Here is a 19,960-nt window from a genome sequence, read left to right as displayed (position 1 = left end):
TTGGAGTCAGCAGCTTTGGACACACTCCCAAGGTATTGATTGATCCTTAGAAGTCAACTTTCCATTCCTTCGTCTATTTGATTCCATATCATCCGCGCGTCATTATACATAGGTTGATGCTACAGTAGTCTATACAGAACGATATCGTGTCCTACGAGTCAGGGGGGTATACCTAACCGCAACTCCTTTCCCTCCCGGCGCACCTTTCCAAGCACGCCCGCTCAATACGCGCTAATATTCGCACTCGGCTTGACATGGACCAACCGATCAATAGCCCTTCCATCATCCAGCGCCCATCCAGAAGTCATATCCAACTTATACTCCACGCCCCTCAAATAGACCTTGGCAAAGCCCTCACGGTAGAACGACCTCCTGAGGCCATCATACGCCCCGCGAAACACTTTCGCCGCGTCCCTGAACGGCAGGGTAAGCAGATGCTGCATCCTTTCCTTGCGCTCCTTCTCCCTAGCAGCCTTCTGCTTGCTCGCCGCAATGATCTGTCCGGTCTTGGTGGTAGGGAGGTTCTTGCCCACGTTTTTCTGCGCGCTAAGGGTGTTCAGCTTCTCGCACAGCAGCTGCATGCGGAAGGGCATCTCGACCTCGGAAGGGTGGTAATACTCCTTCTTGTTGGGCAAGAAGGGGATGGCGCGGCTGTAGGCGACCTCGAGGTAAATCGGGGTAGGGGTGGTGACGGGAACGGCCTTGGGCTTGCTGGTGAGGAGCTCAGCCCATCCCTTGGACTTTTTGGTGGAGGCCGAGGCTGCGCCGTCGGTGATCTGGGAGACCACCTGGAAGGCCGGCACGGCCTCGATGTGCCGGATGATGCGCCGCAAGCCCATGAAGAAGTAGCCGCCCATGCCAATGGTCATGGCGCAGATGACGCCGTAGGCATAGGGGACCCAGGTGGACAGGTCCGCCGGAGGGTTGAGGTGGACGCTCCAGTAGTTGTAGAGCGAGTAGGCGATGCAGAAGCTGCCGGTGGTGAAGCTGGCGAAGCGGAACCAGGCGTGCGAGTGAGCCTCGTAGAGGAGGGTCCGGCCCTTCTTCGCTAGCTGTTCGGCATATGAGGCGGGGACCACAGTGGGAGGAGCGGTTACGGTAGTGATGACGGTGGATGACGAGGTCGGCTTCTTCGCTGCCTTCTTAGCCTTGGAGGCAAAGAAGCGTGCCGATTGGGCGGTGCGGAAGCCGGAGCCGGAGCCAGAGCCGAAGACCAGGACGAAATGCGTTCCCGAAGCTTGAGATGCAGTCCTGGCACATGGCGCCGTCCGGTGTGCAAGCAGGACGAATTGGCTGCTGAGCCTACTAGAAATGGAAGCCATGGTGTTGTGTTGGATGACGGGCGGTAGTTCTGTACGGCGCCGGGGTAGCTGCCGGGGGACGGAGATCGGCAACGGGGTTTATGTGGATTGAGGGCGAGCGGCTCCGGTCCGGGTCCTTGTCAGTTGACGGCGGGGAGGGGAGGGAAACTGGATCACGGTGCGGCCCGGCCACCTGCTGCCGTTTCGTTGCGTTTCGGGGCTTGTACACTACAAAACCGTTCGTCAGGTTATCTTCGGACCCGGCCCCGCTTCCAGGTCTTGAATATTTTAGCGGATTCCCCTCAGGAACTCGGTCCGCAATGGAGCTCCGCTGGTGGGGACCGGTTCTTGGCTGCAGGGGAGAATTTGGAGGCCGAAGACGGGCTGACCGGGGAGAACATGGATGTCCCAACCCTTGCTGACTCTACACTACAGTAGCGCGAGGATGATGACAACCCCGGGCAACTTCCATTGAAATTTGGCTCCAGTTTTGAGTGTAGCGCGCGTCTTGCGCAGAGACAGCTGCTCGGGTGCTGCACGCCAGTGATGGTGAAGACGTCGCCCATAAATAAAAAAAGAAAATATAAAAAAAAAAAAATTTAAAAAAAAAAAAATGGTTGCCCAAAGAGGTTTGGGGACATGGGGCGCGGCGGGGGTTCATCGGAGGATTTGGAGGGTGGCCCAAGCTTCCCACGGTCGTTTCCCCAACATGTCGCTCATCGACCCTCACCAGCATCCACAAGCTGGCGACAGCTTTTTCTGGGTTGGTTCCCGTCCGTTTTCCGTCGCCGCCGGGTCCGCAGCCAGACTTCTTGACAAGAAGACAAAAAGATCCACTGCCCGCTGCCCATCCCGTCGACCTCGCGGTGGAATTTAGCATTGAACCTGACTCGTTCGACATACGTCAAGCATAAGGCTCAATTGGAGATCCCCAGCAAGCAGCAACCACGAACCCCATTCTCGATTTCCTTGTTGGAAACCACCACAGCCCTATCGCGAAATCCACGTTGACCACGCATTCCACGTCTTCGTTGCGACAACACCACATACTCGTCCGCCATGGCTTCGCTAACAGCAGCTTGTCGCATCTCTGCCAGAATGGCAGGGCGCTCCGTCAGAGGTCGGTTCTCTCGCCTCCCGTCACCTGCCCGTCAACATGATGCATACTATAGGTGTCTTGGAGGTCATCACTTACTGACTTGGAGAAACATGTCATGTAAACAGGTTTCCGGACCTCTGCCGCCGCTCTCGCCGCTCAAAACTTTACCATGCCCGCTCTGTCGCCGACAATGACGGAGGGCAATATCGCGACCTGGAGGGTGAAGGAGGGCGACAAGTTCTCTGCCGGTGACGTGTTGTTGGAAATCGAGACCGACAAGGCCACTATGGACGTTGAGGCGCAGGATGACGGTGTCATGGTCAAGATCATGCAGAACGATGGCGCCAAGGGTGTTGCTGTCGGCGCCCGGATAGCTGTTATTGCGGAGGAAGGAGATGACATTAGCTCTCTCGAGATCCCAGCCGACGCGGCCCCACAGTCCAAGCCAGCCGAGTCAGCACCCTCGGCACCTCCCCCACCGACCACCGCGGACCAGTCTAACGTTGCCGTCCCCGAATCCGCTCCTCAGAAGGCTTCGTCCAAGTCGGCTCCCAAGCCTCCGAGGAGGCAATACCCCCACTATCCTTCCGTCGCCCATCTACTCAAGGTCAACGGCATTGACGCCGCTGCCGTTCAGGATATCACCCCAACCGGCCCCGGCGGCCGTCTGCTCAAGGGTGACGTTCTTGCCTACCTTGGTAAGATTGACGCCCAGACGCCGTCCACCGTCTCCGAGAGGTTCGAGAAGCAGTCGCACCTCGACCTTAGCAACATCAAGGTTGCCAAGAGCACCGAGGCTGTCAAGGCCACTACCGAGAAGGCTCAGTCCAAGAAGCTGGATGCTCCCGCTCCTCCTCCCGTAGCTGTTGTCACCGCGCCTATTTCTCTGTCCGCCGCCATCGATGTTCAGAATAAGCTTCACAAGACCATCGGCGTCTTCCTCCCTCTCTCAACCTTCATTGCCCGTGCCACCGAGATCGCCAACCAGAAGCTACCCCTTCCCGCAAACTACCAGCCTACTGCCGATGAGCTCTTCAACCAGGTTCTCGGTCTTGACAAGGTCACTCGCAAGGAATCTCGCGGCTCTTATACTCCCACATTCGGCTCCTTCGTGGCCCCTCAGCGCGCAGCTCGCAAGGCTGATATCATCGATATTCTCGCCGCTCCCTCCAAGCGCGTTGCTGCTTCTGTTCAGAGCAAGTCCGCCGCCCCCGGTTTGACCACTTCTGGACCCAACGTCTTCAGCCTTCAGGTACCCAAGTCGGAAGAGAAGAGGGCCCAGGCCTTCCTTCATAAGATGAAGCTTGTTTTGGAACAGGAGCCTGACAAGCTTGTACGGGCCTAAAAAAAACTTAATGATCTGTTCATTCTTTTTCACTTCTTGCGCTCCCTCAATTGCCTTTTATAGAGAGGGAACAAAATGCACATAAAGCACATGGGGTTTACTTGCTTGACATATGTTGGTATTGGATTGTATGGAGTAACTTGTTAGCACTAGACTTCCACTTTTATGGCTTCATGATCTAGGTTCTCTACTCTTAATGTTCTGAGGACAACATGCGCTCTTGTGCGGACGCCTGGGCATTCTTAGTTGCGTTTCAACAGCTCAAACAACCGAGGAATGATTGCGTATGGTTGGCGTGCCTTTAGCCCATGAGCTCTGTGCTCGACGGTAAAGTTCTCCGCTCGTATGGAGATATTTGCCAGGCCATGTTTCGGTTATTTGATCAGCTCGTACGTCCAACCGCCATGCAGTTCCTGTTCATGAGCAGGTACACTGTGACCTGATCTTCACAGGTCATCTGTCAAAGTCTTGAGATACGGGAGAAACTGATTCAGTTCGAACTCGATGCTGATCAAGATCGAAAGCTAGGCCTTTGTCACACCATGGTAAGGTATATGGTGTATTGGCCATATCAAAGCCTTCATAGTAGATTTATTCTCGTCCGGATACGTTGTCAAAAGAGAAGGTCACTGGTTCATATCATGCCGACAAGTTTTTCTAGCCGCCAAGTACACTGAAAGACTTCATGGCAGTTTTAGCGTATGCGATACGACTTCCGTAAAAGGAAGAACGAGCTTGTTTTCAAATTATTTTCTCTCAAGGTCTGCCACTACAATCTTTCAAAGGGGACTGAGATTAAACCACACTATGCACATATAGTGTAGATCCCATCCTGTTCTACACTACCCATCATGTATTCGCAATAAAGATTGATAACAGATGCAACCTTTCCCGCCAAAAAAAAAAAAAAAAAAAAAAAAAAAAAAAAAAAAAAAAAAAAAAAAACCCAAGCCTCGACTTATCTCACCTTACTATCTCGATACGGTAAAGGTATCCATGCCGCCACGACCTTCCTAAAGAGCAAAGAGAAAGCCTTGTTGGGTGCATTGCAATGGATACTTCTCGGAACCACATTTAGGCACTTGATCCGAAACCTCATACGGCGTGTACCAAAAGAAATCGTACCCCTAGGGGAGATTGAACGCTAAAACCATTTCCTGGTATAAGCCGAGTGAACATTTCCCACATCACGGTGAATTCCCAATGATTGCTATATAGGCCCACCACGTCTACTTACACCTATCATCACACGGTCTGGTCCGCAATCACATATCCCAACATTTCCACCCGTCTGATATGAGGTTATACTCATGTCTCCTACATCTCCAATCACACCCCCGCTTTTACTTCTACTTCCTCGCCTCTCATTTTCCCATCTACCCATCTTGTTCAATCAAGCACTGACCATATCGTTGTTTAATATTCCAAGACCAATTTACCGACTTCTACTCTCGAGGCTATCTTCGGGTCGGGCACCCAGGACCCTCGATGAAGATCTTTGATACCTTGGCCGGTTTGCCTCCATTCGTAATCAGCTGGCCTGATGGGGCAAATATTGGGAGGACATACATGTACCTGGAAAGCTTTCTGAATCTGTGTGATGGAGACCATGGGATATGTGGTATGAATATGCGGGGACGTTGAAGTGATTGAGGGGAGGAAGGCAACGAAGGGGAGAACCGTGTTCGACGTCATGGCCTCTATATTTTTGATTCTTAGATATGAGCCAAATGGGTTGATGAGCATCCTGCACGGTTGAAGCGACCCGAAAGATGAATTCAAGTTCAAGTATGAGAAATTGCAAAGGGCTTCAATGTCCTGTTGTGAGTAGCTCTGGATCCTCAGTCCTGCGACTTTCAAAGCCTTCAATCTTCCAGTCCACTTTAGGTCCAAGCCCTTCCTAGATCCTCCGCTCACTTGCAACCAAGAATAATCTGAATAAGTCTCATGTCTTCGCAGCTTTGAATCTTCTCCAGATCTGGAACTGGAAGCGGCAACCATCCGCTTCGCGAGGCTTCAAAGTTCAAACCTGGTCTGACCAAACCCTCATGTACAACTCGAATGAAACAACTTCAAGACCATGGGCCGCGCGGCTTGTCTTAGACACTCGTGAATAACAAATGACCTGGAAACGGTTAATCTTTTTCATTTACACCTAAGGCTGCGTTTGATCTCGTACGGTCTTCGTATAGCGCTTGGAAAAGCTCAGTTCACTCAACTAGCTCGACTCAACTCAACCCAACTAAACTCAGTTCGATATTCCCAAAGCGAGTTCCAACTTCTCTCTGGACATGGATACTTGACGAAGTGGCCGCTTTTCCGAGTATTACAAACATCGCACATGGCCCTTTGTACGAGGACCGTACCAGATCAAGCGCAGCCTAAGTTGTGAATTGAGGAGATAAGTATATGGTATCAAGGGTTGTAAGGCACAGCTTTCGATGAAGTCTGTACTTGGCTAGGTTAAGATTGCATACACTAACGAGTAACGCAGCAAAGTTATCTGATGTAATCCTCGCAGAGTAAAATTCGTTAACTTTTCCAGAAAGTTTCCGGTTTCAGGTGTCGGTAAGAGCCCACGTCCACCTACGAATTAGACGTAGAAGCCCGCAGAGAATAAAAGTAGACACACAAGCAAGAACATACCTACCTGCAGGATTTTAGAACCCCACAACAGAGTCATCAGAAACAAGCTGTGACACAACTCACGACATGCAATTTAGTCGGTGCATAAGTTTCCGTCGTACACCTACCTGGGATACCCCTCTGTGTGAAGCTTCAAGGTCAAGCCATCCGACCGGGGACACATCAAGCCAGTGGCATAAGACCGAAAACCAAACCACAACAGTTAGCAGAATGAGATGAGACGAGATGCAATGAGATGAGACCATACTCAGTTCATCATCAGGCCGTTGCCCCGCATATGTCGGTGATGTCAGAAGAAGCTTTGTAAATCTGACTGGGATTAGCATGTATTTCAAGATGTTTGATCTGCCAACTTTGCGCCGCAAGTCTCCTTGTGCTTCTTTGAGACTCCTTCGGACACGCGGGTGAAAGATATATATTGTTGTTGGAGTACCCGGTAAGTTCGGATGATGATGATGACGACTGTCAAAGACGAAGCAGAATAGGACGACGGAGTTTGAATTTCTCGTTCAGAATATCGTTACTTCCAGACTTGAAGTTAGGTACACAACCAACACAAGGCGGTCATCTCACCAGTTGGGTATTGCAACAGTACAGCCTCGTGTGCGTAATTTAGAATGAAGTGTCATATGGGAAGGTGAGTTGTGTGTAAGTGTAAGCCTGTATCTACGCTCCGCATAACTCTTTCTTCACTTTGTCGTACAGTGCCGACGTGAGTGTTGCCTTGCCGTCGTCCCACATCCCATGTCAAACCGAAAGGGATCCGACTTCGGCAAGCCGGTATTTTCCTATTCATGGTTGCTTTCCGTGATACCGGCGAGATCTTCTCCATTGTGAAACGTAGTCTTTGTCCCTTGGCAATATCAATGGCGGAAAGGGTGCGGGAAGAAGCGAGACAGCGTCATCTTCGGTTTAGGGTGAGCACCCTTACCTTGCCTTACATACCTCACTTCAGCCTGCGGTCCCATGTCAACGGTCGATGTAGGCATGTGTTGTCTTGACAAAGAAGATCATGGCATGGTGCCAGCTACTCCCGGTAATCGTACGTTATGGGAGTGGAATCCAGGGAAAGGCTGTCCATTATGGGCGTATTGTGTGATATGCGTTGTTTGTGACGGATTCTTGGCACTCTGTTGTCTTTGTCCCGCGGCGACGACGAGAAGGCTATAGAGCCTCAACTACCATCCTCTAGAACCCTATCGTCCGAGACATATGGCCATGTGTATGCGAGCCAAAGAGGTCGTTGCGTTCATGTATCAAGGAACAGCCTTGTCCGGCAGATCTTGATAGCGCTGTTGAAACTTGAACCAAATGATCGCTAACGAGGCGGGCGAGGGTCTATAGATCCCACGTAGAGCCTAGTATAGTATCCATTCGTGTCGCAATACTCCAGGCTCTGTCGGCATCGTTCAACTGTAAGCCTGACAATTTCCAACATGAACCCTACGCTTCACGGAAACTGGGCATGTCAGACAACTCCCAGAAAAACAAGAGGGAATGGAATATTGGACGACAGGACCGGAAAGAAAGAAGACGGGACAAAGTTTAAGCCTCTCCCATGACCCCGGAGCACGCTACATACACCGGGTGGTTCGTGCACCCTCAAGTTGCATTAACCAAAAGGGTGCTAGCTCAATGCAAGAAAGGCCTCACCCACAAAGCAACAGGGAAAAGAAACCCACTTGCATTGTCTTCCTGCACACACTTCGCAGAACATCCAGATGCTGGCACCCATACTCACCAACCGCCATCCTCTGTCCTGCTTCAAGCTCTTTACACCCTCACACATGGGATGATGCGCATTCGGGAGGGGACATTCCCACCACCCTCTTTCACCATGTCTATGGCATACATCTAGCGATTTGAGCGGTGAGCAGGTTCGAATTGGCGTATCATAAGCCACTGAGACTCCAGCCGTGTGCGTGAGTTTGGGGGCTGGGGCGCAGGGAGGAGAGGAAAGCGGGGGCAGAGAGAGGGAAAACAAGCAAAATCAACAAAGGGGAGGCTGTCCGTCCAGATCCGCCGAGCGAACGAAGGAAGAGAATTTTCCCACGGGGTAACAGAAAATGAAGCAAGGGAAGGGTGCTTTCGGATGGGTGTTGAAAAAAGTCCATGCCGGCCGTCAAGGTGCATCTACCCAAAAAAGTGGGGTGCTTTTGCTCGGGCGCGTGATACCGTTCGTTCGTCTTGATTTTCCAGGGCGACTGACGAGGAGGAAAGAGCAAAATCCGAATCGAATCAGATGAGGAGTCTCCATTGATCAGTCCAGCGAATGTCCAGTGTCCATTCAGTCGCGAGCGAGAACAAAACGGAGGACGGAGGAGGACATTGAATGACTCTGGAGCCCCATGTGCTGGGAATCCTTGCTTGTTGCGCAATCCCCATCATGACTTGAGGAATCAGCCGCCCTTGGCGCCCTCGCAGACGTTTTTATGGCCTGGGAGTTCCCGGCTTCCCAGCCGCGCCAGCCATGTATGATAGGCCTCGGAGGATCTGCCGGAAAATGGGCGATTCTCTCTTGATGGAAGATTGGAGGAATTGGAAGGAAACAACAACAAACAAAAAGAAGAAGAAAAAACAAACACACATCGAGATACTGCCACTACTACGACGGCTAGGGTACTTCACTGTTACGACCCAAGTGCACCAGTGGATTTTGAAGGGATAAGTGCCGTATGTACGTCATTGTGGTCTTACTCCGAGAGGTTGAATGCTTCCCAAGAACTCCCAAAGATCCACTCTTTCGACCTGAGCCGTTAATTGATCTGAAGAGCATGGCGCTCTCTGAGATTGACAAGGTTGCAAAAGCTAGGAGATTGTCAGGGCCCTGCTGTTGGGTAGAGCCAGACCGTGATAAAATCACCAGCTTCCATTGGAGAAGCCCATTCGCCTTGACGACGCTTGAAGAGGGCTGCTTGTGGGCCGTACGTGCTGTTGCCGTACACTTAGTGCCGTAGGTACTGCCGTCGGAGCCGATGCAAGTCTGGCATGTAGACGAAGCTTCTTGCTACAAGAGATCATCGGCACCGGGCAGCTAAGAATGGCGCGGGGTTGTCATTGGAAAATCATTTGACCACATGGGCGTCTCAGCATGTCTAACATGCCAAGGGAGCAGCAGTTTGGCTGTTGATGAATGACACTCAAGTCCAGGATCCGATCCCGAACAGACTGTTGTCAGAGACGAAGCGAAGAAAGGAAAATCTGACCCCGGTTCTGGAATCCCTCCAAGGTTTCAGTGGGTTCGGCATGATCCAGCAAACACCATGGCCGATCTTGTCCATTTGCTTGCGCCTTCATCACCCACGCGGAGCCATGGGTTTGAGATGAGGCGGGAATGGTGACCAATGGAAGCCGAGATTTGACCACGGTCAAGAACGAGATGTAACCATATCGCGCGCCTACCTTTGTCCAAGGCGCATTCACCATTCGTTCCGTCCAACGGCGAGATAGCATCTATGAACGAGGGGGGGCCTTGTCGAACCCCGAGGTATAGCGGGCGGGGACAAGGGACTTGAGCGCAAGTTGATATTTTTCTACACTCTTGTCTATACCAGGGATACAGAAGTAGCAAAAGCGGGAGGCGGTGAGTGCAGAGGCTTCTCTCGCATGCTGCAACGGCGAGGTAGCAGCGCCGGCACTTTGGCGCTTCTGTGATAATTTATGTAGGTGGTGCAGAAGCGATAGGTAGGTAGGGTAAGAATGGGGGTTATAGTCGCATGCATTTATCCACAACGACGACCAGTGCAATACCTGCGTTCCAGGCATTGTGATGAGTGACACACAGTCGAATTGTTTTCGGCGCCCTTGATCGGATCCTGAGATATAGACTAGGTATACAACAGGTCTAAAGTCGAAACGTGCTGACCACAAGATCTGATTCACTTCCCCGCTCCAGGACATCAGGCCTTTTGGATCTTGATTTGGTCCATGCGCTCAGTGCTGCGACGATGACCATTCTGAGCTCGCACGGGCCATCTGGGCTTCAGATACAGGCGAGAGTAGAGGTACTTGGCGGATGAAATTTAGTCAAACAACGATGAGACCAAAATGGAAAGTAGATCAGATCATACGCATGTTCCCCAGCGACAAGACTGCAAGGCTGAGCAGGAAGAAAAAAGTCAAAATATGTGCAATGTACGACAATGAACCCGGTCCAACCTCCAATGGGCCGACCTCGGAAATTGTATTTTCTCGTCACTGTTGCCCACTAGTGTAAAAGACCACCAATGACAACACTAGTTGCCTGGATAAGCTACCCGGGGTCAGATATCAGTTGTACTAGCCGCTACCGAGTGGTAACATGGCCCGACCCAAACCTGGAGAGGACTTCCCGAGAACTCCACCACGTACGCCAGAGAAGCACGAGGGGACCTGAGCTTCAACCGAAACCCTATCCGCAATAGGATTCACGTTCACTACCAAACAGAGAGGTAACTAGCGAAATTTGTTCCTGGTGCTTTAAGCTAATGGCATGGCGGCTGTGAAGAATGCCGGCTTGCCGTTAGTCTGTTCAGCCCTCTCAAGGTAGTTATGCCCGACGAAGGATTCAACACACCCAAGCGGAGAAAACAAACTGCTGGGTCTCCAAAGTGTCAGATAACGGTATTGGTTGACTGGACATTGATCTTCCTGTGGCGTTAGTGTCCTGAGGCTGTAGTGTACAGGATAGCCAACCAGGCCAGCCTGAGTTCAAGCCACGTTCGTCTACCCGCCTGGCATGTGAGAGGGGTTGATTCAAAGTCCGTCGAACTTGATTCCCATTTGCTCTCCCCTGGGAGATTGTTTGCCGGTCATCTCCCCTTTCTTCGAAAAAAAAAAAAAAAAAAAAATCGGTGGTTCTCGGTTTCCCCACACATTGTTAGGCCCTGTTGCTACATGATGCGTATGGGCTCGCTACCATCTGTTGGGAGGGGCATTGACAGGTCGTGCACCGATGTGATTCTTGCCCAGGTCACCCCGGCAGACATGGATCACTGAAAAAAAGCTCCTTTCACCCTGGACCAAGTCCCCAGAACCCTGAGGCCTTGGCTCTTGTCCTGAGGACCTGCTCTGGGTTGAATTCCCTCCAGGGATACATTCGTATACAATTCTCGTTAAGACAAAGGCAGCTAGCTGTGGAAGTCCCAAGCAAGGGATGTTTCATGGTCCTTTTCAATGCTATGTAGAACTTGTCGGAAAGTGGGAGCTACGCAGTCAGCAGAGTTTTCCTCGGGATTTGCCAGGACGACGCCAAGTTGGAAGATTCCCATCTCCGATCATACGGGGGGAGGGGACAATGACCTACCTCGAATGGCAGGCCCAGCCTATCACCCTGTCGCCATGCTACGCCGCGATAAGGCCACCGCAATCTTAAATTTGGGGCAGATAACCACTTGATGTCAAAGCATAAAACATCCTTCCAATGGTTGACCACCGCGGCGCTCTCGGCTTGGGCAAGGGGCGGAACGAAAAACTTTCCTACCGAAGTGTTACACTGGTTCAAAGTCAGCAGGAGGGGCTGGACTGCTCCCGACGTACACACACGGGACAGCGACCCGGCGCAACTCGTTGCTTCGAAAAGACTTGGGAATGTTCTCGGATGATGGATTGAAACCGTGAGCCGAGCCTTGACCAAAAGTTGCAGAACAACGAACCATGAAGTAGTATACAGAAAGAGCAGTTGGAATGCCAGCCTATCTCTGTCGGGATCAGGAGAATGCAGCTGATCTGCCACGCCAGTCTGCCAGATGGTCAACAACCCAAGTCGTCGTGCTGCTTTCTGGGGCTTTTGCAAAACACCCGACTTACTGGAGCTTCTGGCTCCTCGGCCCCGCACAGTGTTTTGTCACTGTGATTGGTCTCTGGGAACCCAACTACTTAAACGACGGACTCGGAGCCAAAGTCACCCCGCATAACCGAAATCGTGCTACTTTGACACTACACTGCTTTACCCTGATAGCACAAGAGAACCGTGTCGAAGCCCATTTCAGCGACTTGGGCGTTTAAAGGGGGCACTATTGATGTCTGAACTGTCGGTCTAGAAAGAGAACACATATGTGGGAGTGAAAGCGGCTCTTCACAAGAGGATACACCTCGCGAGTTGAGGCATGGCCTTTTTTTGCTTGGTCCGATCGCTGTTGTCCCTATCAGAATTCAAAACAGGTTCTACTGCGCTTTTTGGGTAGGTGAACTGAGACTTGCATTGTTTCCTGCAAATGCACTGCATCTCTGATCTCGAAGCCATCATTGGGTTATCCCAGGTCTGCTTTTGGCCCGGACTGCGTGAGCGGCTGCTTCAACGCGACTGAAACCAAGGCAAGCCATGGCCAAGGAAGCCGAGAGATAGACACACTTTGGCGTTGTATGACAGCAAACTCCACTGAGTTCTATTGCAGAATTGCTACCTTTGGTCTTTGGAGTCCGAATTTACTGACGCTGTACAGGTACGACGATGACATGTCGGAGGAAAGCGGTCAAGTCAGCACTATCTGCGAGAGACGCAGAGCAAAGCATCATCATCAGAGGATGAGATGTAATGTGGAGGTAGGTACTGTCGACGGGTAGGTAGAGAGGGGGTCCAGATAGGCTATAGGCATGTATATCTGCCCGCGTCTTCCCCGATGAGACAGAGGAGGCTTCGAGCTCGTGCCTCTAGCATTCCAAGTCCAAGTTGAACAGAGTCCGTTCCAAGGTCCGTCCCCGGGTCTTTTCAGTTCGAACAAAAGGACTCTGATACAGGATGTCGTGAAGTTCGGCAATGACAAACCACCTGAAGTGAACCATCCACGCAGCCTAACCACCACGGCTGAAGATCATCGACCGAGTCACCTCATCGGTTCGCGGCCTCTTACCTACAACAAACCCCGAGACAGTGGAGACGTGTGTGTGTAGTAGCGAGGAGGACGACCGTGCGAACACGAAGAGACGAACACAGGGGAAACATCATGATGGTCCACGGCTTGGGAAATCGCATTGCCTGAAATTGCCTGGGGTAGCAACGGGCAGTTGAACCCACAGCCTGGTTCGGGTTTCCCAGTTTCGTCGCTACTTACCTACATACTTACACCTTAGGGTACCTAGAGGTACCCAATATCTTGTTAGAGGGCAGCCCCGCTCCCAAGCTAGTAACGGTGGTGTATCGGTCTTCCCTACTCCTGTAGCGTGCCAACATGCCCCGCTGCAGAGGACGACACAACCCAGGAAACCAACCAAAACTGTACTATAGAACTACGAGGACGCAATGGCATCCCCAAGACATAGTAATCACAAGTGAGGCTTCCTAGCAGCGATCCCAATGCGTTGAAAGCGGAACGCGTGGAGGTTTCCCGTCTGAAAATGAGGCGGGCCGCAAACAGAGAGATACTCGCAAAGCGCAGGCGGCGGTCGTGCCGCTACAGGTAGAGGCAAGGTAGGCAGGTACCTCTCGAGGTACCTAGAGGTAGGTAGAGGTAGCGTCGTCCGCCAATCTCACATATCTGCCCAGTCACCACCCAAAACCCACTTGCCTATCGAAGCACTGGACTGGACCGACGGCTGCTGCCCTCTTGCTGCTACCTAGGGAACCGGGGTGCCCTGACTGTGTGAAGGGTGCAGTGGACTCGCAGATTCCACTTCGCAGCCTGCCCATCGTAGCTAGGTATTTTGATTTAGCTAGCCTCCATCCGCACCCCCCCGGCGAACCGACCATCAGGAAGACCCTTCTTTTTCTTCTCTTCCCTCCCCCCTTCGTGGTTTTGTGGTTGCGCCGGACAGCAGCAGCACCACCACCATTCAAACACGCGACATCGCGAGAGTTTGTGCAGACAGAGCGGAATCGGACTCTTACACATCCATCTCACTCCAAGCGAGGCATTCCTGTCCTCTGTGCTCGCTCCCGTCATCCGCCTTTTCTCCGCCCTCCATCCCACCTCCCGTCTCTTCACAACCTACCCCGATCTCCAGCAAGGTCCCCGCCCTTGTCCTGCCACCGAGGCCCTCCCTACCTTACAAGTACCTTAGCGTGTTCCCGTTGGGCACCTCGAGTCCTCAACAACTTGCTCAGCTTTCTCAGCTCGCCCTCCCCCCCGAGTACTTATCGACTTCCTGTCGTCGCCTTCCTTGTATTCAGTTGCGTGCGTGTCTGTCCGCCGACACGCTTCGCGGCCGCATCGCACACAAAAGTCGTCGAGTGCGCCCTCAGGATTGGATCCGAACGAAACCTCCCGCTCTGTTGTCTTTGTGGGAGACTGGGTTACCGTGAGACGGTCGCGCCAAATCGAGTAAACTCGGTGAGTTGCCTGATGTTTCCTTGGCCTCCTTTCCGCCCGTTCTACCGTTGTTCCCCCCTTCCGCTGGGCCAGTGCCGGCCAGCCAGCCAGCTTGCTCGCATCGCATCGCCGTCGCATCATATCGCTCCCAAGCGCCTTCGCCGTCGTCATCGTGCTCCTCTTCTTCGGCTTCCATTCCACAACGTGGGCTTTTGGGTCGTTCTTGGTGGTTTCTCCAGCACTCCCCATCCCATCGTCCATCTTGCAGCGGAGATCGCCGTTGTCGACAGACATGCTGTTTGGTGCTGCGGACCCTGGCACGCTGGCACAGCATGGAAGGAAATCATCTTGTGACTGGCCCGCCAAACCTCAGGCTGGCCTCTGGCTAGTCCCTGCGAGTCCAGGACACCCTCCCCCCAATCGGCGTGCACGCGTGATCGGTGGCTCATTCCGTGCTCGCATACCTGCTGCACCTCACTGCTGCATCTGCGTGGATTTCACCTCCGGGCTCTATTGCAGCCATCTGTTCCGCCATTTCTGCTGCCGCGGCGTCGGTGTTGTGTCCGCATCATGACGGCCTCGATACCGCTACTTTGCTACAATCTACACTACTACAAGTGGCGTTGAAACCGCCGAGGACGACTGAAACTGTTGAACGAGCACACACATCTCGCAACCGGTGCCGGACAACGATCCGCCCTCCTTCAAGCATCTACCCGTCACACAGAAACCGGAACCTCTGCTTGCCGCCGAGCCACATCTGCACACCTTGCACACCTACATAATACGCGCCGCATTGTCACCAGTATCCCCGCACTCGACATATCTTAGACCCGACTTTGATGCTGAATGGGCTCATTTTCACCGGATATACGCACACTCTACCTATCCATCACGGCCTTCGCAACCTTTTTTCAAAATCTCGTCGGCCATTGAAATTACCGAGCCGACTTCGTTTTCCGCATTCTAAGCAAGCTCCAAGCGGTCGCTGTGCCAGACAAGAAGGGCTTGCCGAAAGAACGAGGCGTCTGTGCCTGTGCGAGGTGACGGCTCGACTAACTAACATATGACATTACGCAGACCGACTGCTGTCCGACATTCGCCACGACAAACTCCCGCAAACTCTACAGACCGCACGATCACACGCGTAGCCTTCCGAGTCCGAGCTGCACATAAACTCTTCCCAGCGCCGACATCGTGCTATCTAGACACCTTTTCCCCTGCTGTCCTCGTCCGGGAAACGCACCTCTCTACCTACAACGCCCCAACCCGTTATGCATATTGAATGCTAAATATGGATTCGGAAGACGGGGAGTTTTTCATCAAGGTACGACGATTCTATGGTCATTACTGCAATGCAGTTGCGCTTCAAGAGGACCATTAGGCTAATCATCCATGTTGGCTTCTAGCAACTGGCGAGCTTCGTGCGGACCCATGAAAAGGCCCTCGCCAATGCGCTACAGTTTAGGAGACAAAACACTCCTCGCCATGCATCTTCACAGAGCGTTTCGGTGCTCTCCACCTCGGCTCCCACGGCCTCTTCTCTTCCAGAGCGACCCTCGACGTCTTCATCGCCTTCGAGCACATTAGCTGCAGCTCTATCCCTAGGTTCCTTGAACTTCACATCCCACAACGTAAAGTCGGCAAAACTGGCTCTTACCGCCCATCACCTGTTTTATCTACTTTCCCGATTCCAAGAGCTGGCTATTCCTGTCGGCCCCATGAAGGTTCGCCTGGAGAATCTGCACGATAACCGGAATTCGGGAAATTATGTATCCTTCCTTAGCCAAACGCAACGGTGTAAAAGCCGTGGCTCCGACGTTGGCTCAATCCACTCTGTTTCCAGCATCAGGAGTGTTATGTCGGGCATGTCTGCTCTATGGTCGAGTTTTGGAATCGGTTCTAGCATATCTGCCGCTCGTTCCGAGAAGCAGAAGGCTGCCATCGAGGCTGACCTCAAGTACTTGTACTCTGCTTTCACCAAGATCCCTTGCCTACGACTTGCCCCCGACTTCCGCGCGCGTTTGATCAAAGGATACGAAGAATTTCCTTTCGACTCGGCCGTCCCTCTTTATGTCTTCAAGAACGTCCAGGCCCTTGAAGTCAGTGATACAGACTTCAGGCAATTTTTTGGTTGGGACCGGCTTGCCGAGCAGCTTCGCTCTCTCACGCTCAAGCGCGCCAGTCTCGATGACCCTGCAGATGTCCTGATCGACATCGTTTTGGATGATATGGATAAGAGACGTCGTCGCTCGTCAAAAGCGCAGTCATCCCCAACCGGTCCTTGGGCTGCACCAAGTCCTCGGAGAAGTCCCACAATCCCGCAGGCGGCGCAGAAGTCGAATTCCCCACCTAGTTCTCCAGATGCGAGGACGTCCAACACTGAAATACCAGTTGGCTCTCTCAACAGCGAATCTGGGCCTGACCAGTTCGGGGCGGCTTTGCACAACCACAGGCGGCCGTCTGTCGTAAGGGTGGACAGCGATGAGTCAAGGACACCGGCAAAAGACGGGCGACCACGAAGTCACTCCCCGCGCCGGCCTACCAGCTCTAGGAATGGCTCAAGCAACGTCCGGGGAAGTCACAAGATTCGTCGATCCGGGTCTGGAAGCTCACACTCGAGCCTCTCGGACTCCTGGTATAATTCTCGTGGAAGTTCTTCCAACTTGCTCGCCATGGGAACACTTCCTCCCTCCAAGTGGCGTTTCCTCAAGCATTTGAGCCTCGCAGACAACTCCCTTACCTCCATCCCGGCGGCCAGTCTGGCCCCACTTGCGAATTCTCTCCATTCTCTCGACCTGTCGGCGAACTTGTTTACCCAGATCCCCGACAGCCTTGTAACTCTAACAGCCCTCCGCGCCCTGAACCTGGCTCATTGCATGATCGACTCGCTCCATTCGCTTATTCGGTGTCCTCTTCCCGCTATCACAGCCCTCAATCTCCGCGCCAACCGCTTGACATCGATTGTGGGCATTGAGAAGCTCTACCCCTTGGAAAGACTGGACTTGAGGGACAATCAAATTACCGATCCTATGGAGTTGGCACGTCTGACTGGTATCCCCGAACTCCGGGAAATCTACGTGGAGGGCAATCCTTTTACGCGAATCCACCGTGACTACCGCATTACCATCTTCAACCTGTTCCGTCAAACACCGGGATATACCGAAGACATCACTATCGACGGGTCAGGGCCCAGCTACTCAGAGAGGCGGTATCTTCATGAAAGGGCGGCAGAGCTACCGGCTGTCCCCGTCATCAAGCCCCCACCCCAGGAATTGCCTGCGGTGGATGTCAGCAAGCCTACATTTGTATACGAGCCGCCCCCAAGAGAACCGGCTGTCCTTAGGAAGGAGAGGCCCATGCCCAAAAGCACAACAAGCGAACTCAACACTGCGTCTACGCGCCGTCGGAAAGCACCCAAACGACGTATTGTGGATCTCGCTACTAACGAGACGCCTGCTCCTGTGACTCTGGTCGACGATCGCAGTAGACCTGGCGAGAGAGCGGCTTCGGGTCATAACGAACATTATCGTATTTCACAACCCACCGAGATCCATGCTCCTCAAGAGACACTTGCGGCTAGCCCTTTGCCCGACGCTCGAGCACCCGCCGATATTCCCAGGATTGAATCCACCGTCATTCCCAGCATAACTCCCCTTTATCCCTCCCACAAGAGCTCATCCGAGTCTCAGTCGTGGAGGGATAATGGCCACTGGGATGTCGACGGCGAACTGTACCGTCGGAAGATCGAGTCGCTTCGTGACAAAGTGGGGAGCCGCTATCTGAGTGCACTCAATGAGGAAGGATGGGATCCTACTTCGCTTCCACCCAACTACCGCGAGGGCAACTTTGGTGCTCCCTCTCCCTTACTTGCGGACCCGACAGCTCCTAGAGCCGCATCCGTGCAGGCGATCCATAGTGGTCGGACACTTGGATGAAGTCTTATTATGATATACCCCCAGGCTTGTAAAAAAGAAAAAAAAAAAAAAAAAAAAAGGCATGTTTTGACTTTTGGAGCGTTGTATAAGTTGTAAGCTGTTCGCTGGACGATGCTACGATACCTACTCGCTACCTCTACGCATTCCTTCCTCCAAACCCTTCAAGCACTTGTGTAGGATTGGACTGGGCTGGTTTGCATTTACATTACGCAAGAAAAGAGATATCCTATAAGCATAGCGTATTGGCGTTTTGGAATGGGAGGGCGTTGAAGGAAGCGGGAGAAATATGATTGTATAACCTAACCCGCCACACCTATCTGCCATTCTTCCTGTGTGTTCTTTTCAGCTATGCCCGTTTTTTTGTTTTTTTTGTGTGTGTGTGCTGGAGCTGTTGCATCTTGGACCTGTTGGAAGATCTTGTTTTTTGGAAGGTGGAAGTTTGATGCTTCTTGATCGATCGGCATTGATATCCACACGGCCTATAGATCTCGTCCATTTGTGGACATGATTTGGTCACCCTTTCGTTTTTCCCGTTATTCGGACGAGTTTCAGTAACAGATGGCTAGCCGGTGGCAGCATTGAAGTTTGAAAGAGTAAAGACAGAATGAATGGTGGGAGGCATTGCGAATCCTTTTGACAGTCCAAGAACTGAGGCATGATGATGATGATGACGATGATGATGGGTGGAAGCTTGGGTGGAATTGATTGATTTCCTCCCTTACTGGCGTGTCTTATCTTGTTATTATTAGGTATCACGCACGAGGGTGGTTCGATGACGATGGTGATGAAGAAGAAGAAGATGATGATGATGATTGGCGTTATTTTCGAGGGCATTTGAGAGAGATTTAAAAAAAAAAAGCATTGCAGAGTACGGCAAGAAGCGAGACATTAGGCATACTGGTTTCTCACAAATTGGGTTTCCCTGAAAATTCATATCCGCGTCTTCTTTATCTGATGGCTGTTGCATCTGCTTCAGTTCTTTGCATTGTACGCCTCGAATTGATGTTGCAGAAGGGGAGAATTTGTGCGGACGCTCAGGGTTGCAGTTTGTAGCAGTTCAAATTGACGAGCTATTTGGTTGCCATTGCGGATATCATCCAGCCTAGAGTATGAGGGTTCGAATACTACGATGTTTCTTATCTTAGAACAATGGCAAATAACACGGTGCTGCCCGCGATAACGCCCAAAAGAGGGAAATCATAAGCTCGCGAAATTCTAGAACCAGGATTTTCATGATCGTGAACGGTGGATCTCTTATGCATTCTCGGCAACGGATCCGAGCGAACGGATCGGATGGGTTCGACGGGGATTTAGGTTTAAATTTTTTCTTCTTTTGTTTTTAAGCTTAAACGCGAGATAGTGTCCTTGTCGATCCCCTCGGTAATTCTCTCTGCTGGGTCAGTCAA

The 19,960-nt window shown here is 52.1% G+C and overlaps 6 protein-coding genes across 6 annotated transcripts; 2 read left to right on the top strand and 4 right to left on the bottom strand.

Moving 5' to 3' along the window:
* Nucleotides 1-130: 130 nt before the first annotated feature.
* B0T23DRAFT_114138 (uncharacterized protein) lies at nt 131-1,462 on the bottom strand. Its single transcript, XM_062831916.1, has one exon. The coding sequence runs from the start codon at nt 1,320-1,322 to the stop codon at nt 222-224; it is 1,101 nt and encodes a 366-aa protein (XP_062694076.1). The 5' UTR covers nt 1,323-1,462; the 3' UTR covers nt 131-221.
* Nucleotides 1,463-2,269: 807 nt separating this feature from the next.
* Nucleotides 2,270-4,148, top strand: B0T23DRAFT_114130 (uncharacterized protein). Its single transcript, XM_062831915.1, has 2 exons — nt 2,270-2,421; nt 2,526-4,148. Exons 1-2 carry the CDS (start codon nt 2,361-2,363, stop codon nt 3,743-3,745), a joined length of 1,281 nt encoding a protein of 426 aa, XP_062694075.1. The 5' UTR covers nt 2,270-2,360; the 3' UTR covers nt 3,746-4,148.
* A 5,696-nt stretch (nt 4,149-9,844) lies between these two features.
* B0T23DRAFT_427630 (uncharacterized protein) lies at nt 9,845-10,156 on the bottom strand (the record flags this gene model as incomplete). Its single annotated transcript, XM_062840078.1, has 2 exons — nt 9,845-10,039; nt 10,142-10,156. 2 exons carry the CDS (start codon nt 10,154-10,156, stop codon nt 9,845-9,847), a joined length of 210 nt encoding a protein of 69 aa, XP_062694074.1.
* A 4,208-nt stretch (nt 10,157-14,364) lies between these two features.
* B0T23DRAFT_419337 (uncharacterized protein) lies at nt 14,365-14,910 on the bottom strand (the record flags this gene model as incomplete). Its single annotated transcript, XM_062839699.1, has 1 exon — nt 14,365-14,910. The coding sequence occupies one exon, from the start codon at nt 14,908-14,910 to the stop codon at nt 14,365-14,367; it is 546 nt and encodes a 181-aa protein (XP_062694073.1).
* Nucleotides 14,911-15,910: 1,000 nt separating this feature from the next.
* On the top strand, nt 15,911-18,554 carry B0T23DRAFT_315353 (uncharacterized protein; the record flags this gene model as incomplete). The annotated part of the gene is made up of 2 exons (XM_062834854.1): nt 15,911-15,943; nt 16,026-18,554. 2 exons carry the CDS (start codon nt 15,911-15,913, stop codon nt 18,552-18,554), a joined length of 2,562 nt encoding a protein of 853 aa, XP_062694072.1.
* Nucleotides 18,555-18,584: 30 nt separating this feature from the next.
* B0T23DRAFT_377112 (uncharacterized protein) lies at nt 18,585-19,726 on the bottom strand. Its single transcript, XM_062837009.1, has one exon. The coding sequence runs from the start codon at nt 19,386-19,388 to the stop codon at nt 19,068-19,070; it is 321 nt and encodes a 106-aa protein (XP_062694071.1). The 5' UTR covers nt 19,389-19,726; the 3' UTR covers nt 18,585-19,067.
* Between the last annotated feature and the right edge of the window lie 234 nt (nt 19,727-19,960).

This window comes from Neurospora hispaniola, assembly GCF_033458365.1.
Source record: "Neurospora hispaniola strain FGSC 10403 chromosome Unknown B0T23scaffold_3, whole genome shotgun sequence".
NCBI lineage: Eukaryota > Fungi > Ascomycota > Sordariomycetes > Sordariales > Sordariaceae > Neurospora > Neurospora hispaniola.
Note: the sequence above shows the minus strand (reverse complement) of the source record. Positions and strands in the feature narration are given on the sequence as shown.